The sequence below is a fragment of the Pholcus phalangioides genome, unplaced genomic scaffold (genome assembly GCF_987345545.1).
Source record: "Pholcus phalangioides strain wild (caught in Gottingen) unplaced genomic scaffold, Ppha-v1.0 ptg000008l_1, whole genome shotgun sequence".
Lineage (NCBI taxonomy): Eukaryota > Metazoa > Arthropoda > Arachnida > Araneae > Pholcidae > Pholcus > Pholcus phalangioides.
The window spans coordinates 57,654,292-57,670,981 of NW_028301601.1; the positions used below are offsets into that span (position 1 = coordinate 57,654,292).

A 16,690-nucleotide genomic window follows, 5' to 3' on the forward strand; every position below is an offset into this window, starting at 1 on the left:
GGATCTGAAGGCTGGGGCGCCCAATAAATTTTTCAATAGTACATTTTCTTCAATAATTAATGAGCATACCATGCACCGATCATTCCCCATCCTGCGGGCGGGCTTGAGTCCCGTATGTATGGGGCGAACAGCGCTTATCAGCTCCCTCAAGGGATCCATTTCGAAATACTCCCCATGGTCTCTCAACTGCTGAAGAAGAAATCTTCATCGACTTCACGGCAAGTGGCGAAATGAAAAGACAAAATTTAGTAATAAATCACTCTTTGAATTTTGGCCAGGGGTGGATGATGAGTTTTCTGCACTGAAAGAAAGAGCATTTCGTATACTATTACCATTTCCAACATCCTACCTCTGCGAAAGCGGATTTTCTGCAGTGGCTGCTTTGAAGACAAAATATAGATCTCAACTAAATATAGAAAAATAACTCAGAGTGTCCATTTCTTATATTAAACCTTCCTTCGAAAAACTTTGCTCTTCAAGACAAGCACAAGGGAGTCACTAAAAATAATTGAACTTGTTTTTAATTTATGCTCGAAGATACCAGGTATGCTTTTGATGTCTGCCGCAGCGACGACAATCCGCGGTATGAGATCCTACGGCGTGTCCACAGGCGTAATCCTGCGCATGCGTTTCGCGAAGCTGCTCACGTCAGGTATGGTGATAGTGATAGGAACCGAGAGACACCCAGGCTCTGTCACACTCAGTGATATAAGCACATTGTCCCTGGGGACTCGGGTGCCTCCGGGGAAACCTAACCATTTATTGATCTTGAGAAAGATATATTACATACATGGGCAGGTGCCATTACGCACCTCGCCAGTAAACAAGTATAAAATTTGTAATCGAAAAATGGTGATTCATGTAAATAAATCACAATTGTAAATCACAGGTTATAAATCACATAATAATCGTCATAATCGGGAATAGTTCTTGATAAAATGTGATCTGCTTCTCTTCAGGGATTTTCATTGGATCAGTAACTATCACATCAATGAAAGCTGTCAATCTACTGCTGGGTTGATCTAATCGTGTGGTTTGATTTGGTCCAAAGACATTCGTCAGTAATTGCTGCCTGTATCCAGCTTTTCGATAAGCCAGCGTGGATCAAACTATTCTCGACTACTCAGGCTCCTCTTCTTCTTCCTCTTCTCTAAACAGATGTACGAGATCGCTGTCTGGGTGTAGTTGACGTCGTAGTCTAGTGGATCTCCTAACTGGCATAGGTGGCTCTCTATCTGGTTCTGGCTCCGGGACTGTAGTTCTGATATCCTCAGGGTGCTGCTCTAGAAAGCGGACCAGTTTACGTATTTTACTTTTCGAATCTTCCCGCTTCAGGATGCACTCAAGCCAAGGTATTCGCAGATGTTCAGCTGGCTCTCTGAAGTGGAAAGCCGTTGTCTTGGGGCATAGACGTCAGGTATGGTGAGCGAACGCATTGCGGCGATCGACTGACATCCACCTTTCATCTCCTCTGGACTCAGAGCCTGCATGCGTTTTCCGCGATTTTCACCCTCTCAACGCGGTTTGCGACGACACCATGTATCATTGCAATTTTTGTTCCTCTTGATGCCTACTAACAATCCTCTGAGTATCTCGATCCATTAACAGAACACCCTGCATAAAGAATACAACAACCTCCTAAAATATTGGGGTATGTGGGTGAAGTATAAGAATTTGTTCTGTATGTGTGTGAATGTCATGTATGAAGTTTTTGGAAATAGCGAAATCGATTATGTCAGGGCTGTGCCTGGGATATGTGTGGGCGTTGGTGATGTGTGAATTTGAAGGAAGTTAAAATCCATGCAGAATTTCCGGAGTTGCCAAACGCTCCAACGTTGCTCGAAGAAGTCTTTCTACGCTATGGGTTACCGAGACGTATAATAAGTGATAATGGCACACAGTTCGTCAGTGCAGTAATGCAGCAATTACGCTATATTTGGGACATAACATAAGTACTTACTCCCGTGTATCATCCCCAAGCCAATCCAGTCGAAAGGAAAAATAGAGACCTAAAACCTGGGATATGCAGATCAAAATGGAAGAAAAGGACCTGTTTACAATCCCGGTGATCGAGTATGAGTCAATCAACACCTATTGAGCGACGCTGTAAAATGCAAAACGAAGAAGTTTATGCCTCGAAGAGACGGGCCTTACATTGTCTTATCCCAGAGATCCCCATGTACATATGAAATGGCTAATCCATCTCAACCTCAAATACCGCTTAGAGTGTATCATACATCAGCACTTCGACCCTGCAACAACATCGCACAGACACCGGTGATGCCTATGCGGAGGACGAGGCCGTCCTCCGAAAAAGTAGTAGATTGATCAACCTGCAAGTCGTTCTCTGGAAGAATGAACTATATCAGCGGTTCCCAACCGGGGGTACGCGAAAAGAAAATATTAATGGCGGCATCCATCTAAAAGAACAACAAAATAATTAAAAAAGATTAAAAAGAAATTTTAAAAGTAGGTAGAGGCTTTTACTAATATTGTCAGTTGTAATATATTGACCTTTCCCTATCAATGAAATCTTCTATAACAGAGAAGTTGTGTCCGCTGGAAGGTTCGGCCTCCCCGCCTGCGCCCAATCGATGATCGGGATTCGTGAACTCCTTCCTCTCGGCTCACTTTTCTTCGGCGTTTTAGATTTGATTGTTGACGCATGCCGGACTTTGCATAAAAACAAAAAATTAATTAGTGTTGTGTTTAACTTTTGTTGTGGGCGTTTGTATTGAGGCGTGTGCGTGTTAATCCCACAATTTTCTACGTCAACTTTTCTACCAAGCACCTACCACTCACGTGATTTGCGCTATGGACCAGTGGCTAAAAACTAGATGTGTGCGGAAGCGGACTGAAACACCAAAATGAAATACCGTGCACCTGTAAACGTGAAAAGTCGACGAAAGTACCAATGTTGCGCAATATTCTGTGCTACTTGTAATTGCTAAGTACTTGCAAGAGAATTCGAAGTAAATCTTTTTATTTGTCACCCATTGAAGGGCTCGCACGACTGTTAAAAGACTTACTTGAAGCAATTAATCATTATTTCGTTGAACAAAAGAATTCAATGGTCAAAATGCATCGGGCTCACAACAGATGGAGGAAAATCCACAGAAAGTTTCTACTCAGGCTGTCGTTCACGCGTGGCAGAAGTCGCTCCCAAAATGAAATGGACTCACTGCACAGACAGATCCCTGCATCAAAACCGTTGCCTCCAAATTTGCGAAACGTTCTTGAAGCGGTCAAGGTGAATCCTACCAACTACAGGTTGTTTAAATTGTTGTGTGAAGACATGCACATCCTTCACAACGCTTTTGTTTTGCATACCGAAGTTAGGTGGTTGTCCCGGGGTTAACTCCTGACATTGGTGTTAGAACTTCGGCACGAGGTAGCCCTTTTTTAGGAAGTGTTTGAAACACTTCACGATTTCTTGTCACAAGTTGGGCTAAATTTAGCAGTCGGTTACTTGGAAGGATTAAAATCCTTGTTTGAAAAATACTTTTCAAAGTCGGAAATGGGTGATCAGTGGATATCTAATCCTATCCTAAGTATTTTGAACCGGCTTTATTGGCGATTCCAAATAAATTGCTAGAGCTCGCATCAGATACCCCTCTGAAGATCCTTTTCAATGGCGGAATGGCGAACCTAGTCAGTTTTTGGGCTTGCTACGTTGAACTTTCTAGACAAGCCATATTGTTTTTGTTGCCGTTTGCTAGCATGGAGCTTGTTGAACGGGCGTTTCCTTCGTATACTTACATAAGGGGCCATTCAAGTATTATGTAAGCAGATTTTCGGCCATTTTTGACCCCACCCCCCCCCCCTCCTGTCAACAAAATTTCGTCAGCAGCTTAGAATATTTCATACCTTCAGAAAGGGGGTGGTTGATGACGTAAGCAACCTTCAAACTCCCCCTCCCCACCTTGTCATCAAAAGTCAGCAAATCCGAACCCCCCCCCCTCCCGATGCTGACGTAATTCTTGAATGACCCCTAAAAAATAAATACAGAAGCAAATTGAACGCAGCTCCGGATTTGAGTTTGTATTTATCATCTTTTGAGCTTAATTTTTCAAAACTTTGCAATTCATTACAGTCTCAAACATCACATTAATTTTTTCCCCAATCTTTGTGTTAATTTGTTTGCTTACTTCAAAAATTAGAAAGCTAAGTAATGAATTTAATTCAACATGTATAAGTATATTTACTAAGTATACTAAATTAAGTATAGTAATAAGTATATTTACTAAGCTGGCTCAGTATATATATTTTTTGAATATGTGTGAATTTTGTTTTATGCTCCGTATTGTTTATAATTGCAGACTCTTCCTGGTTTCATACCGAGACGTTTTCATGAAACCAGAGGGGGGGGGGGGGAGTCTGTGACGGTCAAGACCGGCCGTATCCGTTAATATAGGTGGCGGGCCCGAGATTCGCTCTCGTGGCAGTCGTGTTCGAGACTAGTTCGAACGAGGAAGTTGTGATGTCGCCCACGCGGTGTATGTTTTGTTGTAAGCAGGATTTTCCTCCACGATGTAAACTTATAGTCCCTTCTTGAAAATAAATATAGTAGTTTCAACCATACGAGAGACAGAGGCTTATGATAATAATAATAATAATAATAAAACGCCCGTCCGTGAAGTGTAACGTGATTTTTGCCGTCCGTGATCGGCTGGAAACTCGAGCTTTTTTCCATCCCGCAAAGCGTCGTACGTCGAAGATGACGATCGTGGGGGCATCGGACTTTTTTTTTCAGTGTTCAGAAAATGGCAGCAGCAGCTGAATTAGCTCGTCGAACTTAAAAGTGATTGCATTTAATAATGCAATTTTGCGTTTTTTATCCGATGAAGCAGAGCTGTTATCGTTGGTGAAGGGATTCGATAGCAATTGAATTTGAAGACAAAGGTAGATAAAATGCTGATACCACCGATAAGTATATTCCGTGCTGTTTTTTTTCGGAATTTATGTCGTTCGTAACAAAGACCTTGCTCCTCAAGAAACAAGTGAGTGAAACTGCCACTTTATCCGACAAAACTGTTGTGTATGTTTCATGTGGTATTTGAATGGCGTTTTACCAGTTTTTATGGTAACTAGGTTTTCGGCAAAAAAATTAATTTTTGTGTTCTGTTAACCGTCGTGCACCCCACTCCGCTCGGACAATTCAATCCATCCGGTCTTATTCACTCTTGAGCAGTGTTAAATGCCTTGAAAGATTCTCCAGAGATTCAAAGATTTCAAAATACCTTGTGAAAGATTCGTCAACTTTACCGATGGCCTCCAGAATTGGAAAATTGAATGTCTGTGGTAATGTCCAAGGAAATTTTCTAAGTACGTGGATTATCGAAAGTTTCAGCTCGCTTGATTCGGAAGTCAGTAAATTTTACTACAGTGAAACATTCCAGATCGAAAAGGAAGGCGTGCAATGGTATCTGAGTGTATGTCCTGGTGGACATAAGGATGCCAAAGGATACGTCTCTTTCTTTGTACATAAGTCTGATAACAAGAACATAATTGCCCTCAAATTTAATGTGTCATTACTTAATACCGAAGGTGAGGTTTTGTTTGACGGTGAAAATGATGGCTGGGCCACTCTCAATCATGGATATGGTTTCGAGAAAACTATCAACAGAGAATTTTTGATGATGAACTTAGTCAATGACACTCTCATAGTCAACGTAGGAGTGGCCCATTGCCTGACTTCGGCCAAATATGACTTCAGGGTCGATCACTGTGTCGAAACCACTCCGATTATAAGTTTAACTGAAGACTTACTGAACTTGTGGGAGAGTAGAGAGAATGCAGATTTTATCATAAACGTAGAAAAAAATGATATACCCGTCCATTCTCAGGTGCTAGGTGCGCGTTCGAAAGTGTTTGCGGCCATGCTTAAACACGACAAGCTGCAGAAAAGAGCTCGTCGAGTGAATATTACGGACTTTAAAAAACCCACGGTCGACGTTTTGATGGAATTCGTATGCTCTGGAAGTGTGCGCTGGCTGGATGTCGATCTCGCCCTAGAGCTGCTGCGAGCCAGCGACAAATATGAAGTCAGTGGCTTGAAACTGTATTGCAGCAATTACCTGATATCCTGTCTGAACGATAAGAATATATGCCAAATACTTCTGAGTGCAGACGTCTATAACGCTGAGAAACTGCGTAGCCAAGCTATGAAATACATCTGCGAGAATCTGTCAAAAGACGAATTCGACGCTCAACGTCACTTGCTCAAAACACGACCCGAACTGGTGTGTGACATCGTCAAGGGACTGATTGAACATAAAAAGAACTGAATAAGTGTAAAACTAATCAAGTAATCGACATCCGTGGAATTACCCGATACTAATGCTGTGTATACGGCAAGATACTTTCTGAGTGGATGAGACGAACACCAGAAAAAAAAAAGGTACATGTCACCCGTGAATCATGTTAATAATCGCGAGTATTTTGAACGCTATCGGTATTTTTCCAGGCCGAAATTTCGAAAATAGCAGCTCTCAATCTACAATTACTACTCCTATAATAAAAATGGCTGAAATATTCGATGTGGAAAATATTTATTTATAAATATGATGGGGTTACACAAAAGCCAGGATTACACTAGATCAAAAAGTTTGATAAAATTTCTTTCACAAAACTTGGAAAATGCATAAAATAAGCGTGCCGATGAGATTCGAGTGAATGTAACTGATAGGTTCATTGGTTGGTTTTTTTTTCTTCTTAGATTTTGTAAAAGATATTTTATCAAACTTTTACAGTGTAAACCCGGCCTTAAAGTGCTTATTCCCGTGATTACGGATAACCACCGACCATAGTAAGTTTAATAAATTTTGTTCACATACACTGTAAATTATTTGAGTCAATTCAACATTTGTTTCAGTATTCCAGGCCAAAAAAATTGAATTATTCGAACAAATTACGTCAAAATCACCCACAAATCTAGCTGTAACTAAAAAGTGTTTTTAAGAAATGTTTTAGGCCAGGATTACAGAGATTATGAAAGTTTGTTTACAAAACGTTAAAAATGCAACCAATAAGCGTATCGGTTACATTCACGCAAATGCAGTCGATAGGCTTAATTGGTTGCATTTTTATTTAAAAAACAATTATCTTTTATAATGTAACGAGACCTGGCATGTATATTTTTATGCCACACATGCCCGTGTGAAATTCGACAGAAATGCTTTCTTTGACTGCCATGATGAAAACGTGTAGTCAACGTATTTTGATGTACAGTCGCTTTCCCCAACCCTTCCGTATTCGCGGAGGTTACGTTCCGTGGGTGACCGCGAATACGGAAATCCGCGAATAACCGAAACCACAGGAGTTTATTGAACTTGCGATCCCTTCCGGTATGTTAGGGGCCGTTCAAGTATTACGTCATCATCGATAGGGGGAGGGGGGGGGTTTCCGATTTGCTGACTTTTGATGACGGGGGGGGCGGGAAGGGGGTTTGGAAGATGCTAACGTCATCAACCACCCTTTATGAAAATATTAAATATTTTTAATGGCATCTTACTCGGTGCCCCAAAAACGAGAAAAACCTTTCGATAGTTTGTGGGCACTTGTGAAGTAACCTTCACTCCTATTGATAAGTGCCCTACAGAGTCACTTTAGTGATCTCTAAATGTTTCGCGGATCCAAGTGATCTGGAAATGTGTCCGGGCCGCTTAAGTGTCCTGGAACTGTGCCACACATCACTTGAATAATCTGAGAATTTGCCGCGAATAACTTGAGTGATGCAGAAAAGCACTGGGGCCACTTAAGTGCTCTAAAACTACGTCACATGTCACTCAAGGGATCTCTAAATGTGTCACGGGCCACTTAAATGTTCTGGAATTGTACCACGGGACACTAAAGCGATCTGTAAATGTGCCGCTCAGTTCATTTTTACAAAATTAAGTTTGAGGAGGACAGGCCGCAGCAGATATGACGTGACAATGTATTTTATAATCTGTTCAGTTGGCTCTGTAGAAATGTGTCCTGGAGCGCAGCACATTTTGGCCAAAAGGTTAATACACCCCGAGTTGACTGTTTTTCCCTTTAGAGCTGCCACGGCTCTGGCAATACCTTCTAAAGCAGTGGTTCTCAACCTTTGTAAGCCCGCGGCCCGGTAAATCTCTTTTGTGTAAGTGAAAGGCCCGACCATACACACAACTAACGGGAAATTAATGGGGAAAATTAAACTGCGAATCACTCTCGCGGCCCGGTAGTTGAGAAACACTGTTCTAAAGCAGAAAGCCTGACCCCCCGAGATTCGTAACGTCATCGAAATCCGTCCTACGAAACCCATCTTCCCTGTAAGGTCGTTCTCCAGCAGCACCACACACTAACGCCGATATGTTATATATTTAACCCACGTTGCTATATATATATATATATATATATATATATATATATATATATATTTTCTCAATGTTATAGAAAAAGAGGCCAAATTAGTAAAGACTTGAGCACTCGAATAGACAAGTTCAAACTTATAATTAATTATTTTCAAGTATCAATTAGGGCCAGAGTTTTAATAAAAACTTAATATTTGAAAAATTACCTTTTGACCTCAAAACTTCTCCAAGAGCATTAATTTTTCAGAACTTCAATTTTCTGTTGATTTTCACCAAAAAAAATATCCATTTAATACCAAAAGAAAATTGCGACCACACAATTCAACTATATAATATCCTTTATTTTTCATCACATACAATATATACGGGGTGATTATAAAAAAACGTATCCCGACATATGGGCCCCTAACTATCATACCATTCACAGAAACTGAATGAAATTTTGGCATAAGGTATTTTGAGGTATGCGCTCAAGAATGATATGGAAAACAACAGTGTCACTATAACAGTTACGGTTACAGTGAGACAATTTCGAAAATATCAAATGGCAACACCAAGTTTTTTGTATTGGAATACGATCTCCATACTGAAAAACACTAAATAGCGTTGGAATGGCATCTGTAGCACGAAAATCCCCGGAGCTAGGCAAGTAAAAAGTAAAAAGGACTTTGCCGTGAACCAGAGCATTAATGTTCGTTTCATTCGTCACACCGTTTCTTCGGCTGAGATCCCAGCCCGATTAGTCCTCCACAAGGTCATGTGGAAAACACAATAAAATGCTTTATTTTATGCTGCTTCTCTGTCCTTATTGGTTGTCCTCACTTTTAGTCTATCTACCGCCGGTGATTTTCATGCTACAGTTGCCGTTCGAACGCTATTTAGGGTTTTTCACAATGGAGATCACATTCCAATACAAAAAACTTGGTGTTGCCATTTGATATTTTCTCACTGTAACCGTAACTGTTAGAGTGACACTGTTGTTTTCCATATCATTCTTGAGCGCATACATCAAAAAACCTTATGCCAAAATTTCATTCAGTTTCTGTAAATGGTATGATAGTTAGGGGCCCATATGTCGGGATAGTTTTTTTTTATAATCACCCTGTATTTTCAGTCATTTATAAAAAAAAATAAATATGTAAAAGGAAACTTTTCATGAAATAAATATGCGTTGCTTTGCTCCTTCCACTATGGATTGGATATGAATGATTCCACGATTCATATACAGATGCACAACATTCTATGATAAGATGTGATTCAACTAGAGATGTAAAATTCTCGAGAATAATCTTTCGGAGAATATTCTCCTGTTATTTATTTATAATAATATAGTTACATATAATATCCTTGAGAACATTCTCTGGAAGGACTATCATAAATTACTGGGAATATTCATATAGAAAATAATTATTCTGAAGTTAATAATAGTGCTTCCAGAGAAAAACTCTTCCAGTTACCGAAATCTTTCCAGAGAGTATTATCAAGAATATATGTAATAACATGTATTATAATAAATAATCTCGATAAATAACTTGAGAATAATAATTATTTGATAAGAATATGCTCTAGTAATTTATAATAGTAGTCCTTTGAGAGAATATTCTCTGTCCCCGTCTCTCTCCGTCAAGAAGATGAGAACATTGAAGTTTGTAGACCACAATATCGAAGTTCGAAGGCAAAAAAAACTAAACCAACAGGGCTGAATTGCGCAACTTTTAAAGAAATGTGAGTGATACAGAATTGAAATGTGCATTGAAGAAAACAGTTCTGTATCTTCTTAGAATGAAAGTGATTGTATAAGAATAGTTTCCTTTATCAATCAACTTTGATTCAATTTTTATTGTGAACTTATTTTTGAAAATTTATCTAATTTTAAAATAATTTTTCAAGGTTTTAATCGAAAGGTTTCAGAAATCTTTATATATAACCAAACTTTTAAAACCTCTCACCATGACCTGGAGAATATTCTCGAACTAAAAGTGTTCATTTGGGGGGGGGGGGTCTGGTTCCACTATGTACAGTGGAGCATCGAAACGCCCTCCCCCACTAGAGGACAAAATTTGTGGTTCTATGGTAACAGCTACCGAGAGGTTCTACTGTACCACTATTTAGGACGATTTACAGGCTCACTGTTGTCTGGAAACTTGTTCTTTTTGTGTGACTTTGAAGAACCTATCCAATGACACTTCGCTTTTTTGCTTTTTTTTTATTTCTCTGAAATGAGAAATTGCATTGTCGTTGGCCAGATTCATGACACGTATATTCGTGGAATCTTTGGCACTTCTCCCGGCCAGACTTTTCATAGGCCCCTCTGTAGTGAATTTATTGCGTGAAAAAACAAAAGAACGAGGATCGCCCCAGTCCAAAGCCTCCTAGAAGTAGTATCTAGGAGGCTTTGGCAGTACCGTCTTAACGCATGGGCCCACCCATTATCTCAGTAATGTATAAGCTCGATGCACTCCCCAAATCCTCCATTGTTACCTGTTCTGTTTTCACCGAATACACCCTGTTGCATCGATTCGGTATCAGACTTTGCGAGGTTATAAGGAACACTCAATTATATTTGCGGATAATTCCGCTTATGCTGGACAATATTGTGCAAATTTTCAAAAAGTAAAAACAGGAATGTTTGACGAGCAAACATAGGCCAATGTGTACAAGAACATAAAGCAAAAATTTATTAAATTTTTAGAATTGATGAAAAATCAGAGTAAATGTAAGAAATAATTTGATTATCAAAGAAACACGAATCATCCTAGAATCAATGAGAAAAAAAAAATTACTACAGCTCAATATTGAATGCGATACTACGCACGAGTAACTGTGCCTCAACAGCAGTGCAATAATTGTGCAGAGACACGGGAGCGCTGCTCAGCACTGTGTTACTGATAAGGGGCCGTTCAAGTATTACGTAAGCAAATTTCCAGCCATTTTTGACCCCCTCCCCCCCATCGGTAAACCACTGACCCTCCCAGCAAAATTTTGTCAGCAGCTTAGAATATTTCATATCTTCAAAAAGGCTGGTTGATGACGTAAGCAACCTTCAAACTTTTATAGTGTAATACCGGCCTAAGGCGCGTATACACTAGCGCGCGGAACGTGCAATGCAAGCGTTCGCGATCGGTTGTTCAGTAATTTGTACGGTGTTGCGAACGATTAACGAATCATTCTTGATCTGTTTGAACCGATTCAGTAGGAGTCGGTTTCTTCGACGAACACAAAGGAATTCTTCCTTCTATAATATTCCAAACTATTTTAGGACTAACGTCCAATAGTTTGGACGGCGTCGTTATCGATGTGCGTGTTTGTACGTGCTTCTGAGCCTATCTAGAGCCTTCATTTTTCTTCCCTCGTCTTATTTCGCGAAGTCATTTAATTTAATAGTCATAATAATTGAAATTCGTCATTTTTGAGTCATTTAAATTCGTCATTTTTAATGGCCATTTAAATTCGTCATTTTTGAGTCATTTAAATTCGTCATTTTTGAGTCATTTAAATTCGTCATTTTTGAGTCATTTAAATTCGTCATTTTTGAGTCATTTAAATTCGTCATTTTTGAGTCATTTAAATTCGTCATTTTTGAGTCATTTAAATTCATTTTTGAGTCATTTAAATTCATTTTTGAGTCATTTAAATTCATTTTTGAGTCATTTAAATTCGTTTATCATATCATGTTCCTCAATAGTTGTTACTGCCGCTCGAAACCTACAAATGGCGTTGAAACAGCTCTCGGATGGAGCCATCGTTGATGATGATGATGATGATTCGTTTCGGAAATAGTACCCACTGAATGCATTGGGAATGCTTGCATTGCACGATCCGCGCGCTAGTGTATACGCGCCTTCAGAAGCCAACTTTTCTCGAAAGTCATTTTCTTCTAAAAAGATATATTTATATAATATCACTATCCAACAATTTTAAACTTTTTTCTGTGTCCGCTTAGCAAATGGCTGGATTTACCGAATTTTGAAACATCGAGAAATCAGTTTTTTTCTCTACGATGTCACAAATTTTAGATCCACAAATGCCACAACAACACAAAAATACGATATTACCTGTCAACACTAATATTGACAGGTTTAAAATAAATGAATAAAAACACTCAGAATTTATATAGATGTTTTATTGTTAATTTACATGCAAAAGCACTTGATGTATTTCAGAAATTTAACGTGCGTTTGATTTGTCGAAATAGAATGGCACTGATTTTCTCTAGTGAAAGGCACATCATCTGCGTCACTTATTAAAAACATGTAGTGTTAATCCCACCGTTGAAGGGTTCCAATGTCCTTGATTACGATGTATCATAGTGAGGATATTTTGAGGAAGGTTGATCATTAAGGAGATTGATGGAGCGATCTTGGAGCTTCCCATGCTTTCCTATGGGGGAAAAAATCTCCTTCCTTTAAGGAGCATTTGAAAATTTTCTGTTCACATTAGGCACTCAATTTTTTTTTCTCGAATAGTATAGATATTTGTATAAAATTTAGCATTTAGGAGATTTTAACTGCTTTTATTTATTTCGAAATTTTGACTTCAACAACATGCAAACTTTTTTTAAAAAAATCGCCAAAATTTACTCATATTTCATATCACAATTTTTAAAAATAATTTTGATAAAAAATTTTCGTGTTGAAGTATGTCATGCATCCACAGTGTTGAGACACACACAATGTTTCAAGACATTTGAACGAGTGGTTTTCGAAAAAATGTCCCTTATCCAATAAAAAAACCAGGTTTATATTAAAATATTTTTAAAATATCTCTTCTTGCTATACAAGTAGAGTGAAAATGTGAATGTTAGACGCAAAAAAGTTTTTAGTATTTGGAAATTGAAAAATTCGAAAATGTGTTTTTTGGAAAATTTGAGTGAACTAATTCCCCTTGGAAGCACCTAAATTTTTCGGAAATAAATCACTGAAAAAGGAAATTTTTAGCAAGTGAATTTAGAGCTTTTTACGAGATTCTTCATTAGGCGCATACACAGTCAAACCTCGTTAATGAGTCACTCTCGGGAGAGCAAAAATATGACTTAGTAAGCGGAGTGACTCGTTAAACGGAGTAGGCCATAGCTGTGCCAATTCCTGTCTGAGGATAATTGGGACTTCCAAAAAGTGATCGGGTAAGCGGAGTGGCGTGTTAACCGGGTGACGCACTAACGAGGTTTGACTGTATACATATATAAGCGATGTAAATATAGTAAATACGTACATCATTACCGACTACATATTTCTTGATGAACAATGTTCATCAGGAAATATATAGTCATTGGATGTTCATCGAACATCCAGTGTCACGATGACAGTGAAAAGCTTAGCAGCAACTTTGACTAAAATACGGAATCTTTACACACATTAAATAACACAAAATAAAATAAATTCTCGATGTTAAGGCAAAACATTTTTATGAATGAAATTCAAACTTTGTGACATGCTACACACGAACAAGTAGAACTGATGGAACAGTTCGAAGTGTGTTTGATAACCGTCTAACGATTACGAACATTTATTATTTACAAAAATCTCACATTTTCTTCTTTTTAATCATTTCCTCGACGATGTCGCAAAGCAGTTCAGGTCGAGTCTTGAAAATCGAACGCTGAACTTCGAAAAATACCACGGTCTGGCTCTCGCACAAATATTTCATGGCCTGACTGCGGAGTTCCTGACAATTATAAATGTCCGCGCTCACGAGGACTTGGCAAACGTTTTCATCATTCATGATGGACATTAGATAATTGCAGCAATATAGTTTCAAGTCACTCACCTCGTATTTGTCGCTGGCCCGTAGGAGCTCCAACGAAAGATCGAAATCCATTTCACAGACACAACTACAGTAGATAAATTCAATGAAGGAGTCCACGGTGGCCTTTTCGAAATCTGTTATCTCCACGAGGCGAGTGTCTTTCTCTACCGTGTCATGTTTGAACATGGCAGCAAAAACTTCCGAACGCGCAGCGAGCACGAGCGAATGAGCCTGAATATCTTCTCCTCCGACGGTGATGGTAAAATCTGAATTTTCTTTGCTCACCCACAACTTTCTGAAGTCGTCGATCATCTTCACCATCGGTGTCATTTCGGGATAGCGATGCGTGACAGCTTCATTGCCGACGCAGGTCATGCAATACGTCACTTCCACGTCGACCACTAAAACGTCATCGACCAATTTCGATTTCACATTTTTCGATTCTATCGCTTTAGGATAACCCTTTTTCCCGATGTAGAAACTGACCCATTCACTTTCCGAAACGAATAAAATCTCACCCTTGGTGTTACGCAGCGAGATATTGAATTTCACTTTCACTTTCTGTGTTTCATCTTGTTTATGAAGATAAACGGAAATGTATCCTTTGGAATCTTCAGTTTCTCCTCCAGGATATAATAACACACACCATTGGATGCCTCCTTTCTCGAGCTGAAATGTTTGGCTTTGGCAATGCTTTCCCACCGATGAATCACGCGAGCTGAGACGTTCGATGTACCACTGACAGTGGAAATTACCCTGGATGCTTCCAGATATTTCCAATTTAGGAGACATTGAGAAAGTTAAATTGACTTGAGAAAGGACTTTCAACACCACAACGTGGTTCTGAACAACATAACTGACAAGCACTGCCTTTTGATTTAGATTTTAGCTGGAGTTCGTTTTACTTTCAGTTTCGATTTGTTTTACTTTCAGTTTCAATTTGTTTTACTTTTAATTTCGTAAGAGATATTTACACACTATTAATGCAGAGTAGGGTTAAAAGATAAGGCAGGTATGAGGGAAAAAATGACTCCTACAGGCATAAATATTGTCAATCTGACACACAAAAGTCGCTATTTGAAAATCCGAACGTTGAACGTCTCTGCTAAAACACCGTTTTCTTTTAGATAAACACGAAAATGTTTATAAACAGAGATCAAAATCACCTGGTCCTCGCTATCATGAAACGAACTTTATCTACTTTTTGTGGACAAATATCACGTGTCAGAAAAGCGTGGGATTGCATCAGAAAAAGAAGAGATACTCTTTAATGGGGGGGGTTTTTATTTCGTGGTTTTTATCGACTTTTTCTATGAAAAGATTTCTTCGGTAGGGAGCAGCTTGCGATGATCGTGTTTGGCATTAGACTTGGCGACATAAAATTTTTCTTTTGTATATCGACCAACTCTCACGATTGTAGGCCTGTTTAATAGCGTTGCGATTGCGTGCGTCACCAAAAACGTATTGGGAAACAAAATCAGGTTCAATCCGGTTAGATCCACTCACACAACGCATTGGCGTTTAGAACTTGCTGTCGTGTGTCTAATTTTTGAATAGAGTCACTCGGTTATCCCGTCTTCGACCGCTCTTCCAATTCATGACCGAATCGCACATTGTTTTACACATATATACGATAACTGGTTACTTGTATAATATATTTGAGCAGTTTTAAAACAATTGCACATTAATATTTAGCGTGTTTTTCTTTGCAATTAATGTAAATTTCTAATCAATTACCTTAATAATTAATGCAAATATTAATTACGAACTTAATTTCATTAAATACAATTAGTAACTATGTGATTTTTTGAGAAAACTCGTGTGCCATGTGATCAAAAAGTTTAAGAAAAACTATTTTTTTCCATTTAAAAAAAATTATTACTTTTCATGGGAAAAAAATTTCCAGATGGAAAATCAGAACAAAATTTCCAAAAATTCATCAAATTTAAATTTTATTACAAACAAATTTTAAAAAATTCTGTGGGGTACTCTATCTCCCTCTCATTGAGCCTTTCAATTCCTTTAAAATGCCTAATTTTTGCCGCTGTGGTGGTCGAGTGGTTATAGTGACGGACTCGCGATGCGAGGATCCGGGTTCGAACCCCACAGTGGTGGTCGGCTGAAGTTGGTTTTCTGTGGTTCCCAACTTCAAGGCGCAAATGCGAGCCGATCTCCCCGTTAAAAAGTCTCGCCACAGAGAGCAACAGTCCTACAACGATAAATCATTCAATCATAACACTTCACTCATAGTTAGAAAAACTGGGGGCAGATGGCAGCACTACACATAACAAGCATTACAGGGAAACAACAAAACTTCACGTCAGGTTTCACTACACGTACACGCACATTCCCACATGTACCGATTCGTTGTGGGGTCGCGGGGGGTGTGGGTGGGGTGCATGTGTGGTGCAGCAGTAGTAGGTAGGGCCTCCAAAAAATGGCTCGGGGATCCATGATGTTCTTAAGTCAGCCACCTCGTTGGGCAATTTGCCTGTTGTGGCGTTGTATTTGTATTTAATTTCTAAAAATGTTAATTTCATGAAAAATTTGTATGAAAATTAATTGAAAAATTTTTTAAACAAAGCGTTTCGCAAATGCAACGTCAATCA

At 38.9% G+C, this 16,690-nt stretch overlaps 2 protein-coding genes across 2 annotated transcripts; one reads left to right on the forward strand and one right to left on the reverse strand.

Moving 5' to 3' along the window:
• The first annotated feature begins 5,267 nt into the window (after positions 1-5,267).
• On the forward strand, positions 5,268-6,287 carry LOC149084601 (speckle-type POZ protein B-like). The gene has a single exon (XM_089235341.1). It carries the CDS (start codon positions 5,268-5,270, stop codon positions 6,285-6,287), a length of 1,020 nt encoding a protein of 339 aa, XP_089091467.1.
• A 7,455-nt stretch (positions 6,288-13,742) lies between these two features.
• LOC149084602 (speckle-type POZ protein-like) lies at positions 13,743-15,290 on the reverse strand. Its single transcript, XM_089235509.1, has one exon. It carries the CDS (start codon positions 14,871-14,873, stop codon positions 13,860-13,862), a length of 1,014 nt encoding a protein of 337 aa, XP_089091635.1. The 5' UTR covers positions 14,874-15,290; the 3' UTR covers positions 13,743-13,859.
• Between the last annotated feature and the right edge of the window lie 1,400 nt (positions 15,291-16,690).

What these genes read in the sequence shown, in the direction of transcription:
- LOC149084601 (XM_089235341.1), top strand. Translation starts at nt 5,268, where the DNA reads ATGGCCTCCAGAATTGGAAAATTGAATGTCTGTGGTAATGTCCAAGGA.
- LOC149084602 (XM_089235509.1), bottom strand. Translation starts at nt 14,873, where the DNA reads ATGTCTCCTAAATTGGAAATATCTGGAAGCATCCAGGGTAATTTCCAC.